At 39.1% G+C, this 16,740-nt stretch overlaps 1 protein-coding gene across 12 annotated transcripts in view; it reads left to right on the top strand.

Moving 5' to 3' along the window:
* The window catches only part of pcbp3 (poly(rC) binding protein 3), an 84,488-nt gene extending 68,917 nt beyond the window's left edge, over window positions 1–15,571 (top strand). For 6 of the 12 annotated variants that reach the window (XM_026145917.2, XM_026145911.2, XM_080290338.1 and 3 more), the window contains 7 exons: window positions 112–240; window positions 1,676–1,750; window positions 5,955–5,996; window positions 6,966–7,044; window positions 10,557–10,609; window positions 11,038–11,207; window positions 12,198–12,900. In XM_026145917.2, coding sequence (XP_026001702.1) covers window positions 112–240; window positions 1,676–1,750; window positions 5,955–5,996; window positions 6,966–7,044; window positions 10,557–10,609; window positions 11,038–11,207; window positions 12,198–12,252 — 603 coding nt within the window. In that variant the 3' untranslated portion in view covers window positions 12,253–12,900. Of the gene's footprint in view, window positions 1–111; window positions 241–1,675; window positions 1,751–5,954; window positions 5,997–6,965; window positions 7,045–10,556; window positions 10,610–11,037; window positions 11,208–12,197; window positions 12,901–15,383 lie in introns of those variants that run through there. The other 6 variants (XM_026145923.2, XM_026145921.2, XM_026145922.2 and 3 more) reach the window with 3 other exon arrangements.
* The last annotated feature ends 1,169 nt before the right edge of the window (window positions 15,572–16,740 follow it).

Genomic DNA, 16,740 nt, shown 5'->3' with positions numbered 1-16,740 from the left:
CAAAGTAAGTGCCTGTACTCTTGAGAGAAATGCAAAGCACAGCCTGAATGTGTTACAAATGAATTTCTTTCAACATCATCAAGCCCCTCAGAGTCCCTTCCTCTGCTCCAGTCCACAGGGGCCCAGGTCCAGGTAGCAGGCGACATGCTGCCCAACTCCACAGAACGTGCAGTGACAATCTCTGGGACCCCAGAAGCCATCATCCAGTGTGTCAGACAGATCTGTGTGGTTATGCTGGAGGTAAAGTATGTACAGATTTAGCAAAACGACTCTAGTTTAAGTGCCAATATGACTTACTATACAGTCTCAGAGAAATGTATTGAACAGACAGAGTGTGCGTCGCATTGCACTTCTGGCTAGACCTATAGCGTGCCTCTTTAAGAATTTATATTTAGTGCTTGTGGTCGTAAAGCACATTTTCTAAGAAATTGATTTTTGAATGGTCAGAACCACCTGGCAATTGTTGTCCATAAATGTCAACTTGACAGGCAACCGGCTCGTGCCAAGAAGGGTCTACATGCGTACATTTTCTATTATGCTGAAAGTGAGAAATTGTTTGCAGCATAGCAAAACAGACTGCAATTTAAATCATTCTGATGCAATTTAGAGGGAGAAATCTGTAATTATCGATCATTTTTGTGCATTAGTATCCAACTGAACTGTCACGGAAAGAGTAACACCATTACTTTGTCTGGATATTGTATCTGAAGTGGATTCTCCTGCTGCTGCAGCACAGCAGCTACAGTGGAAATTTGATTAAGCCTTTCCCCCCGTCTTGAATAGTCTTGTTGCTGATGCACGGCATGAATCAATAACTTGGTGTCATTATAGTAAGTTCGCAAACTGGAAATCCCCTTCCTTCTCATTCGTCATGGCTCAGAAAAAATAAGGTGATGCATTTACACAGCAGTGCATGAAGACTAAAGACATTTTCTTTGTGAAAACTATAACGTTTCTCTCAGCAAGACACTTTATTGCCTCAGAATACTTCCTCTGCTTTTCTGCAGTAAAGCACTTTGGAAAATATGATTATATATGTGAATTGATAAGTGGGTGGATGCTATCCCGCTTCATATGCATTACACTGCACACAGTGATACACCAAGTCAAAAAATATTACAGTATTTTAAAGAACTGTTCACTCTCTGTTTTTTCTTTTCTAGGTTTTATTAACAAAAAAAAAAAGAGCACATCAGTACCATTAAATATACACATTAAATAAGAAGCTATTTTATGTGTATATTTAGCTAGTGTATCTTAGCATAACAACCATTTAGCTAGTGTATCTTAGCATAACAACTCTAAAGACAGGGAACAAAAGCTAAAAAGAGGTAACAAAACAGAAACTAGCATCACCTTGTAGCCACTTTTGCTAAAATAATGGAGTTTACTTGCTATATGTGGGACTAGGCTTTGGGAAAATTTCCTTGGTACAATAATGAACTGATTTTAATATTTTCACTTAGCATGCTCTGTTACCTTCAAACAAATTGTGGCACGCATCCTGCTCAGCTAATTGGCATCTTTAGCTTTATAATTTGCTCATCTTTAAACTAGTTTCCGTTCATTGTTGAGTATAAAAAAAGTAAAACAATTCTTGTGCAGATGTGAGTTTGACACACTTACATTTGCAATTATCTTGCTTTAGACTAACTCTGACTTTTGTTTTTCCTAGTCCCCACCAAAAGGTGCCACTATCCCTTACCGCCCAAAGCCCACCTCCACCCCTGTCATTTTTTCTGGTGGCCAGGTAAGTGCTGAACTAGCTTTAGCTTGTTAGTTTGTGCCTACAGCCAACTTGAGGCTTTTGCTGCAGCATCAGCATCACTGCCTCTTTAGTGCAAGCTTCTGTTAACTTTTATTCGCACACTTGCAATTTCTGCAACTCTGTCGCCTAAAAATAAATTTTATATAAGACTAAACTATATTATTTAGCAGATTTAGGTGCAGCATATTAGCTGGTTGTATCGTATTTTTTAAATGACATTTAGAAACTTGTAAGGATGTGGTTGGGGTGAATGACTGATGTACAAATCGTTCAATTTTCACGTTTTAGGCTGGAATAAATGGAAAGCAGTAGATGAGAGAGCACTTCTTAAATGTAATTAAACCTACTGTGTCATAAGACACAATGAAGTACTTTTATATTGATCAACTACTACTGTGTGAAACTACCTAATCATTGTTCCTTTTGCATAGAAAAGAGAGAAATTGGTTCTGACAAGGATGATTGTCACAAAAATTACAGCTTTAGTTGTTTTATATTGGGGGAGTGGCTTCAGTAAAAATAGAAGTTTTATACCTGTAGTAATTTCTATCTGGTTGCTTGGCTTTTGTAGCAGTAGGAACCTCTCTGTCAGAACTAGCACTGTTACCATGAAATGAATGTGGCTTATATTTGACTGACTTATATTTAAACGATCTTGCATTTGTGCAAATGATAAATGCTCAATTTTATTAGTTTGATTAGGTGCACCTAGCTGGTACCCAGTTGGACCACTTGTTGGTGTCAGAACTGCCTTATTTAATGTCTTGGATTCAACAAGGTTACTGGAGACATTCCTCAGAGATTCTGGTCGACATTGACACGATAGCATCAATTATTGCAGATTCTTCTCCAACACATCTATGATGTGAACCTCCTGTTCCATCACATCCCACATGTGCTCAATTGCATCGGGACTGTGGATGTCAATTGCGTAGCCAATTCACTGACATATTCAGAAAACATTTTGAGTTGGCTTGAGTTTTATCACATGGTGTGGTATCCTGCTGAAAGCAGGCTGGGGTGTTTAGAATCGGAATCAGAAAGGGTTTTATTGCCAAATGTTGAGCAGGTTTACAACATTAGGAAATTGCTGCGGTACTTAGTGCAAACATGCTGTCATATAACGCTTAAATAGACATAAAAATAAGAATTAAAACAAGCCTTACTGGCTACTAAGGGGCCTAAAGTGTGCCAGAAATGTCCTCCGCACCATTATACCACGAACAGCAAAAGAAGTGTTGATACAGTGCAGGATGGAACCATGTTTCCATTTTGCTAATCTCAAATTCTGACCCCACCAACTGAAAGTCAAAGCAGAAATCTGGACTTGTTGAGCCCAGCAATGTTTTCCCAATCTTATGTTGTTCAGTTTTGATAAATCTATGTGAATTGTAGCCTCGGTTTCCTGTTTTTTAGTTGACAGGAATGGCACGCTGTCTGCTGCTGTAACCCATCTGCTTTAAGGTTCATGCTATGTATTCAGAGATGATCCTCTCCATACCTTGGTTGTTACAAGTAGTTATTTAAGCTACTGTGACTTTACTGTTAACTTTAAAGTAATCTGGCCAGTCTTTTCTCATCCATTTTCACTCATCTAACTGCTGCTCTCTGGATACTTTCTCTTTTTTGGACTCTGGAAACCCTTAGAGATAGTTCTGTGGGAAAGCCCTAGCCAATCAGCAGTTTCTGAAATACTCAGACCAGCCTGCCTGGCACCAACAACCATTCCACATTCAGATTCACTGGTCTTGACCATGTTTACATGCCTAAGTGCATTGAGTTGTTGCCATGTGAATTTTCCGATTTAATATATGTATTAACAAGCAGCTGGTGTACCTAACAGGTGTACCTAAAAAAAGTGGCTGGTGAGTGCATTTTGGCTGGACAGTCATTGTTGTTTGAGTGCACCGGATAGTGAAAGAGGGAAGCAGGGACGGTAGCAGAACCATAATGTGTGAATCAGTAACAATGGCATTAATGTCAACAAGAATGCTGGGTGCATACTAATGTCTGTCCAGCCATATCCATAAGTTAATTGCAGATTTGGACTAAAAGCTGTTGAATGAATTTGAAAACTTAGCAAACAAGAGATGCGCTGGAGGACCAGAGCACATAAGAACTTGTAATGACTCCAATTTTCCTTTTGTCTGGGAATAATCATCATCACTGGGTGTTAAATGGAAAAAAACCCCCCCACATCTGAAGCCTTTAGAAAACAACTTACACGGGTCTGATTTAGAAAAAACAAAACAAAAAAAACATGCACAGACAGAAATGCAAAAACATCTGTCCAAAATAAGGTAATTCAGTTGACTAATATGCTATGTTTAACGTTAGTATATACATACACAGTCTAGACTGGGATTTGAATGATTACTCACCTGAGACCGAGGCAGCTATTTTGTTTATACAGTTGAATCCATGAATTAAAGATGAAACAGGAGAACCAAAAATGAGGAGTCATAAAGCAGCACTAAGTTGCATTGGCAGCCATCAGCAAATGCGCTTTATGGACATTATGAAACATTTTCTGCCAGTCATCGGATATATTTTATTGTATTTTTGGACTTCCAAGACTTGGATGTCATTGTACTTCATCTACATATAATAAGCCTTTTCTGATACTGCTTTGAATATGCTAACACTTAAGTGGATCATCAATTAATGTTAGTTAATGTCATTGCTAATGATGCATAAGATTAAGTGAACCATCACTTTAATGTCATTACCACTAAATGGTAAATAAATGGTAAATGGCCTGTATTTGTATAGCGCTTTTACTAGTCCCGCCTAGGGACCCCAAAGCGCTTTACACACCCAGTCATCCACCCATTCACACACACATTCACACACTGGTGGAGGCAAGCTACAGTTGTAGCCACAGCTGCCCTGGGGCAGACTGACAGAAGTGAGGCTGCCATATCGCGCCATTGGCCCTTCTGGCCAACATCAGTAGGCGGTAGGTGAAGTGTGTTGCCCAAGGACACAACGACCGAGACTGTCCGAGCCGGGGCTTGAACCGGCAACCTTCCGGTTACAAGGCGAACTCCCACTTCGCCCCACTAGAAACACATACCAAAATTTATAATCAGTATTATATGTAATATATACATTATATATAGTACATAGACACATAATAAGAAAAAGGAATATTCAGTTGTGGTCAGAGGTTTACATATATTCATCCTGGGCATGAAGGTCAAGGTTATTTTGTGTTTTTCATGATTTTTTTTTAACTGTTTTTCATCCGTTGTGGAATGATTGCACAGTATACAACTTTAATGACGTTTTAATTGAATGTAAGTTTGAAACAGGGTCAAAAATATTTACACTGGGTCAAATATATAACTACACCACTAACTAATATTTGGTTAAATATTAGTGGAAGTTGCACATCAGCTAGACACTTTTGGAAGCCATGAGCAAGTTTCTGACATAATGTTAAACTGAGGTAACGTTTACGGTGAAGGTAGTCCTCCTTTATTGTTTCATCCACTTTATGGAATGCACCACTACCAAAAGTAGAAAAACTGTTCCAGAGCATGATCCCATCATAGGTTTGAAAGCCTCACCTTTACTCCTCCAAACATAAAACTTTTCTCCAGATGGTATTTGACTTACCCATATGGGTTCAATTGAGCTTAAATGTGTTGGTTTTTGAGCAGGGGATTGTTGCTTGGTCAGCTTGGAACATCCTTGATCTTGGAATCTGTAGGTCTTTAAGGACTGGCTTTAAAAGACCTTCACCTGTCAATCAAATCATTTTTATTCTGGCAAAAAGAAACTATGAGTTGTAGGCAGCAACTCATTAACAAGTTAAAAGGCATTGTAGAACCACTTATTAAAAGATTTAAGTGAGTGTAGGTATAAATTAAAGCTTGTACATAAACTTTTGACCCTGTGTGATCGAAGGAAAATCGACAATAAATTCAAGCTTGTGCACGCAATTCTTGTATTTTTAAAGTAATTAAAGATGTATGCAGTACAATCATTCCACTCCGGAAAAAAGAACACTTCAAAGAATTGATTAAAGCCCAAAGTGATTCATGCCCAAGATGAGTGTTTGTAAGTGACTGAAAGGCTTTTTGAAAGTGTTTGAAAGTGTACAAGCTGATTTGTTCTTTATTTGATTTTTTCCCCCTCTGATACTGAAGTCTGATTTTTCTTCTATGTTTTACCTTTCCAGGCCTACACAATTCAGGGACAGTACGCCATACCACACCCAGATGTAAGTTCTTAGTCTCTTTTTAAAAATTTAATTTTGAAACAAACCTGCGTTGTTTCGTATATAAAGAGCAGACATTTGATTAGATGCACACATCAGCTCTTATGAGATAAGCTATAAAGCCCTTCCACTTTCAGAACCACTGGCTGTCTATAGTTTAAGGTTTTATTGTGGCTGAACTACCAGAAAGATCTGGTCGATAACAAGCCAGTGGCTCCTGGTGTTAACGATCAAGGCAAAGACAGTAATGGCAGTTTTGATGTAGACAGCTCTTTAATTCCAGTGGACCATATAGTCTCCATTAATAATCTGCCTTCATCTGTCCTTGTCGTAAGAGCATCTCAAGAGCTACCTTGTGTCAGATCCACTAATTCAAAGTTGGGCAATGATTGATGCCAGTGGAGGTGGTGGTTGACGGTACAATCACTCAAGTACGGGCCTGACACCCTCTTCCTCCCTCATTAAAACTCCTCTTAAAAGGAGAGGAAGCCTTTAAAGTATCGGCCTTCCCTTATTCCTGACGGAAATCATATACAGCAGCGGATGGACATCCTGTGACCATACTGGCTGGGAGAGCAGGTGCTCTTGCAGTCATATGGGTTCTCTGAGTGTGAGTCAAAACTGCCATTTAGAAAGACGTGGTAATTAAGAGGGCAATAAAAATTATTTCCTGCAGTTAATGTTAATGTGCTCACCAGTGGGTCCACATTTTCAAAATCACTATGCTAAAATGATAAAGAAACAGGCAGAACAGAAAGGAAAATATCAAATTATCTAATAGAGTCCATCTCCACGACAGACAATCATCCTCTCTCTGTATCTCTTTTTCTCTTACTTTTTATCCTCCACCACCCCGTGCCATGGCCTCCTTTTCCTCACCGTTTCTTCACTCTAGTTTTGGTTGGCTTCATTTCTTGGTGTGACCTGTGTAACAGTAACCTCTTAGTTCTACTTTCCCTCCTAACCCTTCAGCAGTTGACCAAGCTCCACCAGTTGGCTATGCAGCAAACCCCCTTTACCCCTCTCGGACAGACCACCCCTGCTTTCCCTGGTACGTACCCACGAGGCCCGATAGATACTTCCTTCTCTTTGCATCCAGAGAAACATTTTTCTCTTTCCCTACCTTGCACCCTATCTCTATTTTGGCACAGCATGTCTTGGCCCCTGTAGTTTCTATCTTTCTTTGATTTGCCCATATATGGGTTTTTTTTTCTTGGATATGTCTGATATTTTGCCACTGAAAGGTAAAAAAATGCCTTCAGGCTTCACTTTAAAATGATGTATTCCAAACTGCATTATCTCTTGGAAACAGGGCAAATTGTTTATGCTGTTGACTTTCCATTAAGGAGGGAGACTCCAATGCCACAGGCCCGATTCTACAATAATAATTGTGCCTCTAGCTCTTTTATAGCTCTTGGTGTTTATATTAGCCTATGTGCATCGCAACCTCTGCATCTGTGCAGTTGATCAAATGAAGGTCTCGTGAGTACGTTTTTATCCAAAAGCCTTAGCTATAATGAATGCAGAAATGCAAACTTAGCATTTTGAGATCAAAAAAGGTCACCTATGAGATTTATGTGGATTCAAGGCTTTCGGGAGTAGTCCGGGTGGATAAGAAACATCTGTAGTTCACCTCTGTGGAATGCATATTTCAGTCTAGCAAGGTTGTAGGTTATTGGTTTGGCTTTTCCTTTCTTCCATATTTTATTTTATTTTTTCAAATTCTAACTTGTTGGGAAAATAAATAAACAGGACGGCAAAACTCTTGAAATTGAGTGTAACTTGTGAGACAAGTATGCTGGGCTGAGATAAAACAGAATATCAGGATATTTTATGAGGCCTGGTGACCCAAAGCACAGGGAGAGCATGCAGGCGCCACACAAAAAGGCCATGTGCTGGTTTGTTGCAGTTTCAACACCAAAACACTAGTTGGTGGTGGAGTTTCTCTCTTTGACCTAGCGGCGAAAGAAGACGTGGAGAGTACCGTGAATCAACAGTACTGAATGGGCTAATCACATTCATTGTGTTGAGTCAACGTTGCATTTCTTGTGAGATGCATGTCAAGTTACGGTGAAGGGTTTCACAAAGGTTTGGAGTTATGATTAATCACATTTAAGCCACCATGCTACTTTTATTCCATTTATATCCACATATCAAGTTCTGGATTTTTTGACAACTCAAATAACGTTGTCTCCCCTCATCGTCTAACCTCAAAAAGTGAAATAAACCTAATGGGTGAAACAGAGAGCAAAGGAGTCAAGCTAGTCAGACTGTAAATAACAAAACAATGATGTAATAAACCAATCACACTTCTGATATACCGGAACAGCATTAGTAAATAAGCAGCTATAACCTGATTTCCATTATATGCTGTTTGACTTATAGGTGCATTCGATTCACACTTCTACTGATTCCTCGTGTGTTTTACGTAGGGTCATCTATCCCATGGTGGTTGTTAGATTTCATTTCATGGCAGCTGTATATCTTTTAATTTTGTTACCTGAGCAGCCACACAGCGTTCTCTCTCTTTTTCTTTTTTTAACCCTTACTGTGCCTGTCTGCATAGCTGTACATGGAATGAGTAACTGATTAAACAAAGTTCATGATCCCCCTTCTGAATGTGTTTCCTTTTCTCTCCAAGCAGGAAATTTAATTTACAGTGGGGCAAAAAAGTATTTAGTCAGCCACCGATTGTGCAAGTTCCCCCACTTAAAATGATGACAGAGGTCAGTAATTTGCACCAGAGGTACACTTCAACTGTGAGAGACAGAATGTGAAAAAAAAATCCATGAATCCACATGGTAGGATTTGTAAAGAATTTATTCGTAAATCAGGGTGGAAAATAAGTATTTGGTCACCTCAAACATGGAAAATCTCTGGCTCTCACAGACCTGTAACGTCTTCTGTAAGAAGCTTTTCTGTCCCCCACTCGTTACCTGTATGAATGGCACCTGTTTGAACTCATCATCTGTATAAAAGACACCTGTCCACAGCCTCAAACAGTCAGACTCCAAACTCCGCCATGGCCAAGACCAAAGAGCTTTCGAAGGACACCAGGAAAAGTATTGTGGACCTGCACCAGACTGGGAAGAGTGAATCTACAATAGGCAAGCAGCTTGGTGTGAAAAAATCAACTGTGGGAGCAATCATCAGAAAATGGAAGACATACAAGACCACTGATAATCTCTCACGATCTGGGGCTCCACGCAAGATCTCATCCCGTGGGGTCAAAATGATCATGAGAACGGTGAGCAAAGATCCCAGAACCACACGGGGGGACCTGGTGAATGACCTGCAGAGAGCTGGGACCAAAGTAACAAAGGTCACCATCAGTAACACACTACAACGGCAGGGAATCAAATCCCGCAGTGCCAGACGTGTTCCGCTGCTGAAGCCAGTGCATGTCCAGGCCCGTCTGAAGTTTGCCAGAGAGCACATGGATGATACAGCAGAGGATTGGGAGAATGTCATGTGGTCAGATGAAACCAAAGTAGAACTTTTTGGTATAAACTCAACTCGTCGTGTTTGGAGGAAGACGAATACTGAGTTGCATCCCAAGAACACCATACCTACTGTGAAGCATGGGGGTGGAAACATCATGCTATGGGGCTGTTTTTCTGCCAAGGGGACAGGACGACTGATCCGTGTTAAGGACAGAATGAATGGGGCCATGTATCGTGAGATTTTGAGCCAAAACCTCCTTCCATCAGTGAGAACTTTGAAGATGAAACGAGGCTGGGTCTTCCAACATGACAATGATCCAAAACACACCGCCCGGGCAACAAAGGAGTGGCTCCGTAAGAAGCATTTGAAAGTCCTGGAGTGGCCTAGCCAGTCTCCAGACCTCAACCCCATAGAAAATCTGTGGCGGGAGTTGAAAGTCCGTGTTGCTCGGCGACAGCCCCAAAGCATCACTGCTCTCGAGAAGATCTGCATGGAGGAATGGGCCAAAATACCAGCTACTGTGTGTGCAAACCTGGTAAAGACCTATAGTAAACGTTTGACCTCTGTTATTGCCAACAAAGGTTATGTTACAAAGTATTGAGTTGTATTTTTGTTATTGATCAAATACTTATTTTCCACCCTGATTTACGGATAAATTCTTTACAAATCCTACCATGTGAATTCATGGATTTTTTTTTCACATTCTGTCTCTCACAGTTGAAGTGTACCTCTGGTGCAAATTACTGACCTCTGTCATCATTTTAAGTGGGGGAACTTGCACAATCGGTGGCTGACTAAATACTTTTTTGCCCCACTGTAAGATTTTGCTGTGTAATTTGGGAAATATGTTTTTAATTTCTTTCACTTAATAAATATAAATTAAATAATCAACTGCAGCTAAAAAAAAATTCTAGTGGCTGCACTTTACTAGGCATTACTCGTAGTGCCTTGATTAATATAAAGCCAGAAAAAACAGGGTAGTTTATTTTAACTCAGCTGACCTGCTGCTAGGTGGATGTGCTACCTTTGATAAAAAAAAAAGAAAAAGTTCCTTTTAGAGATGAACTCTGCTAAAGTATTGAAATTGCAATGTCTTTTCTTATAATGTCCGCGGTGCAGGTTTGGATGCCAGTCCACCAGCCAGCACCCATGAACTCACCATTCCTAATGATGTAAGTAATGCTGGAAAGGTTTCACGAGACATCAATTTCAAGAATACAGTCATGTATTGCTGTTTCCGCCAGATGAAATTTCAAAAATCTCCAATTTGGTCTCATCTGTTCTAATGAAACTGTTCCAAAAGTCTTGTGGTTTGTTCAGATGTAACTTTTCAAACCTATGGAAACTTTTTTTAAATAATAATATATATGTTTAAATATATTATGTAGGGGATTTTTTATAAGCCGGAGAGATAAATTGATCTAACTATTTTATGTAAATTTAATAGAAAGGATTACTGTCTATTTGTAAATATATAGAAATAATGATTGCACTGAGATGCCATCTTTTTAAAAATGTAAGTGTTATAAAGAAGAAATGATTGTCATTACCAGACGTGAAGCCTTGTTCAGATTCAAAGACTTTTGCTTTTTCCCCACAGTTAATAGGGTGCATTATTGGACGCCAGGGCACCAAAATAAATGAGATTCGACAGATGTCTGGGGCGCAGATCAAAATTGCAAATGCCATGGAGGGCTCATCAGAGCGTCAGATTACCATCACAGGGACCCCCGCTAACATCAGCCTGGCCCAGTATCTCATCAATGCCAGGTAACCTTTCAACTCTGCTGGGCTCAAGCACAACATTAAAGATAAAAGTAACATCTGAATGAGCATGCTCATAGTGAAGATCCAAGAAAGCTTCTCTCTCTGATTGGGCTTTTTGGAATAAAAGGAGGTCGCTGACAAGTTTACTTTTGACACTGAGACTTTGATGAGACTCTAGAAAATGCAAAAAAAAAAAATCTGTCAGATTTACACAAGCAACAGATAAGCCCATGAATAATGTGAGCCATGCTGGGTCCTCCCCCCTATTTCCCTTTGTTTGTTCCTTTTGACTTTTGTTCTTTACATCCAACCAAGTGTAGACATTAAAATGCAGTAAGTTTCTGGGAGAACACTCTTTGCAAGTAAGTGTCTCATGGGAGCAAGGCCAACTACTGGAACGAGTAAGCTGTGCCTTTGAACAGAATCTGCAGATTAGTAAATTGGATGATCAATAAATGAATCATCAAATGTTCAATGCTTACTTCAGTTCACAAAGTTGGCCGACACAAGAAGGTATACAATCTCTGCGAGCTTAATTTAGAGATATAACTGCTGTAAGACTGTTTTTGCACATAAGCTGTCAGTGTAATTAAATAAAAAGAAAATGACTCCAAGACAGTTACATCTAAATCCCATGCAGGACTAAAGAGCAGTGGCTGTGTAGTAAGATAGTATACATACCAGTAGATAGTGTGAAACAGTTTTTAAGTTTTCTTGGCATGCTCCACTACCCCTGTTTCTCCTCTATCCAGCGAAACCTAATTCATTATCACCAGGTAAAATAAATGTAAAATCCGCAGCTCTGAGAAAACAGAACAGCACTGATGTCCACAGGCTACCTGCACCTCAAAGTCATATGTTATCAGCATTAGTGCAGGGGAACCCACATGCTCAACACAAAGCGATTTTTTGTTTCTGACTTCTAAAGGGGATTTTAGAGAACAGCCCACAAAGAAACTAATGGCTACTGCTTTCCCGCAATTCCAATGGCAGGTTCAGGGACGTGGCCGCCATGTGGAATGACCCTTCATCCATGACAACATCCTGAAGTCGCCACAAATCTGGTTCTGTTTTCAGAAGCTAACATCAAAACCACAACTTCACGATAAACCTCTATGTGTTATCCTGTGGGACTTTTGCTTTGCTAGTTGTGCATATAACTTCAGCTCTAGCCTGTAAGAGGCCTGTATTGACACCGGGGTCTGTTTAACAATCGATGTAGCCAGTGTATAGATTAAAAAAATAGTTTTTACTTTGGAAAATATGCTTATTCACTGTTTTTTGCAGAAATGTTGACAAGAAAATTAATTACAATTTCTGTGTCTTAAATGGGAAGCAGCTGTTACGTAAAGGAAACAAATCCACCCAGAAACACATCTAAAAGCGAGTGACTCATTAGCTAATCAAGGCTATTAATGGCAAGCTGTTGTCGTGGATTTTTCCCTAGACTTTACAGGTAAAACCCAGAAACACAGATACTAGTGATAATTAGTGCTAAGCAACAAACAAAGATTTCTTTTGTTGAATTTCAAAAACTAATATTTGGAGTCAACTTTTTTCGATGGTCTATTAGTACAATCAAACATGTCTAAACACACATGAGGTATCTGCATTAAAAATCCTTCAAAAGGAACCAAAAACCAACATGGATGAGAAGTCCATTTCGGCGTCTTGAACCACCACTTGTACCACCTCCATCCATCTTATCAGATCAGTCAGTTCCATCGGCATTTGGACCTCGCCTTGCTTACATATTGTCACAGTTTTTTATCCTAAATTACACTGACAATGTTGTGAAATAAATATATATTAATGAGAGAATACTTTTACTTTCTCTCTCTTCTCTTTTTTAATTTCTTTAACCTTTTCACGCATGAATTATGACAACCTTAATCAGGATTTTTTTCTCAAGTATTTTTATTCATCTTTAGGCATGAAAAAAGATTTTTAAATTTCTTTTTTTTGAGATTAGATGAGATGAGATGAAACTTTAATAATCCCTCGGGTGGGTTCTTCTGGGAAATTCAGTTTCCAGTAGCACAGCACCGACAGAAGTTGCATGTTACAGATACAATAAAGGGGAATGAGAGTAAGGATAAAAGCATAAATATACCATATATACATATATACACATATATAAATACAGAATATATAATATGGAATACCAGTGGTAACAATAACATGTACTTTTCAAAGATTTTTCTTACATGTCCACTTAGGTGGACAACATCACCTTTGGTGTGGGTGGCAGGGTATGGAGTCACACATCAGTGTCCAATGTAGTGGTTTATGTGCAAGTATATATGGAAGCCCGTTTCCGCCACTAAAAAAAAAAAAAAAGGATCCATAACTCAAAATTTCGAGTTATTTTCTCGAAATTTCGAGTTATTATCTCGAAATTTCGACATATTAACTCAAAATTTTGAGAAAAGCAACTCGAAATTTCGAGTTAGCGCTGCCAATCAGTAATCTACGTGAATGACGTCATTTCCATGTTACCCGGAAGCTGAAGCCCTCAGCTACAAATGCTACAGCTAAGCTACCGGTATTACATCCAGTCGTGAATGCACAGATTGCTGAGTGTTTTCAGCCTGGCTTCACAAATGATGAAATCCCTGTGTTATTAGCTGAATCACATGGTGTTACTATCAGCAAACATACTTTAATTTGTTGGGATCCGTTTTTGAGTGCGCGGTCCTGCGCCATATGCTTCCGGGTAACAAGAAAGCGACCTCATTCACGTATATTTTTGATTGGCAGAGCTAACTCGAAATTTTGAGAAAATAACTCGAAATTTCGAGTTATGGATACTAGCTTTTTTTTTTTTTTTTTTGTGGCGGAAACGGGCTTCCATAAGTATACCATCAACACTGACACAAATACAAGAAAACAGCCCTTTCACGCATAGTGGTCACTACAGTGGACAGTTATTTAAAGGCTGAGACTGGATACTTTATTCTTTAAAAATTTGGAGTTGAGCACTGTTACTTTGTACCTTGGTCAGAACAGTCGTGCCACTACACTGCATGAATTATGGCCAAATGCAGTTTAAATTGAGTATATAACCCTCCTATACAGGGGTTCAGGAGGGAGAAAATTGTTTTGTGTCAAGCTGTAAACATGTTTACATGCTCTAGATTTGAGCATTTCAACATCTGAGTCTATGGAAACTGAGTTTTGGAGTTAGAAATCCAGCTTTTAGAGCGAGCCTGAGGTTGTTTTTTTCATCATTTTTTGTCACTTCAAAGTAGACTTCATATTGAAACTCTGGAGGTCGACGCTTGGTATCAAGCTTAAAGCAACATTTGATTCAGATGGATACTTTGGTCTCTGGTGATTGGTTACAGGGAAATCAAATCCCCACTTCTCTTCAGACCAAAGATGAAAAAAAGAGTAATGCACAGTTTGATAATTACAAAGAAGCTTTACTTTACATGTCTAAATAGGTAGATTATGTTAGCTTCCAGCAGAGCCAGGTAACTTGTGTTCACCTGTCCTCCCTTCCTCCAGCTTCACATTTAAAGAACCCACATCAGAATACCATTGATCTTCTCCTTTTACTTCCTGCAATGCAGCGAATAAGCATATTGTCCCCAAAAAACAAGCAAACAGCTTCTTCAACTATTTATTTAGCATGCCTCATTTCAAGAATATCGTGTTTCTTTTTGGTATCGTTATATAAATTTGCCTATAAAGTCCTCTTGTGTCATTGTCTACAAGGAGTAAAAATAATATTTAAAAAAAAAAGGGAAAATAAAAAAATAAAGTAAAAAAAAAAGGCAGGAAACGTGAGTGCTACTGAGCAATGCTGTTAGTAAGAAGAGTGATGTGATGCCTCTGTAATGCAACTCACTATTTCATAACACCGTTTTTCTTTTAATGTTTTTATGTTTTTTTGTGTGTTTTTGTTTTTTTTAGTCCACTGCATGGCTTCATGAGAGGCTTTAGTACTGCATGGTTATGTATCCACATCTGTTTTATGTGAATGGGTGCAATGAGAATATGGTGTCAAGTCTCTGTGAAGAAAATGCACCAAGCAAGAAAATTCAAGCACAAAGGCAACCATTGCAGCATAACTTTCACTGCCAAGCGAAAGTTCTTCTTTCACAGTTGTTTTATTTTCTGTCTACCCCCGCCCCCCCTCCCCCCTCCTCCCCCTTCTTCCCTGTACTGTTTTAGGCTGACGTCTGAAGTCACTGGAATGGGCACACTCTAGTTTCAACCCATCTTTCCTCAGTGCATCACATGACCCTTGAGCGAATGAATGGCATTGTACCTAATTTATTGGTTTCTCTGTGTTTGGTATTTTTTAAGTGACTTTAACTTTGATTATTTATAGTATATAGTGTAAACATGTGTATCTGCACTGTTGCTAGGACTCCTCACACCTCGTTTTACGTTTTTGAAAGGTTTTACTCCACTCTAGCATCTTCCATGCCATCTCATGCACTACATCACTGTGTTGTATTTCGCGTTTTATAAGACATCACCATACTCGTTCTTTTGTAATGCAGGCACCTGAAAGTAAACACAAAGTAAACCTAAGTATTGGTTTAACAATTTACAATGAGGTTGTCCCTCCTCCAGCCCCACATCCTTTTACACTGACCCATTTTTTAGACTGCTAGCTGGGACAATACATTAATCAACACAAAAGTTCAGCAGCTATATCATTTACTTTATTCCAAATCATTTCACACTGATTTCATGATTGATGAAATTAGTGCTCTACTTTGTGCCTGTAGACATTTGCCTGTTCGTCCTAGCATTGTATGTACACTATAGAATGATCTGCATGACGCACAAACCAGACTACATTTCACATTCATTTTCAAATCAAACAGGTGGAACCAAACGGAAATGGAAGAGTGAAAGGGATGGGTGTATCACTCTGACTCCAGTCTGAAATGACCGAGGGTGTGAGCCAGAACAAAAAAAAAAAAAAAAAAAAAAAGGAAACCGTGCTAATGCATAAATATTAGCCTTTCTGAGTTTCTCGTGAGACCTGACAGAAAGCTGGGATAGAAAAATGAAAATATATCAAGAAAATGACTGGAGCAACAAGTGAAATTCAAATGCATGCGATGAATAAAGCCCGTTTTATTCACCTATACTCCACCACCATATTTACATTATTCATGTCGTCATGTCATAGCTACTGTGTACAAGCAGCATGGGCCATATGGAGCGATTTCAGAATTCTCTAGTGTATATTTGCGCTCACATGTAGCTCATGTAAAGATTTCATTGTAAATCACAAGAGCTGAAAAGCTCATGGGTAGTGTCCTTGAAGACACTTGTTACAAAGTGGTAGGAAGCAAGCCATTTTAGAAACAGAAAGTGTAGAGTATTACTGGTAAGCATGCATGAAACGTTGGGATATTGAAAACACTGAAAGCATATTTTTCAATTTAAGTATTTACACATGATTCAGTTGATAGCCGTGCTTACATACACGTATGTATAACTCTCTGCAGCTGCCATCTAATACAGAGAGTACTGTGGGTGACTGTACTGATTTTATGGTATGTGTTCA

This window comes from Astatotilapia calliptera, chromosome 16 (assembly GCF_964374335.1).
Source record: "Astatotilapia calliptera chromosome 16, fAstCal68.1, whole genome shotgun sequence".
NCBI classification, from domain to species: domain Eukaryota; kingdom Metazoa; phylum Chordata; class Actinopteri; order Cichliformes; family Cichlidae; genus Astatotilapia; species Astatotilapia calliptera.
The sequence above is the reverse complement of the archived record's forward strand: the minus strand, read 5'-3'. Positions and strand labels throughout refer to the sequence as shown.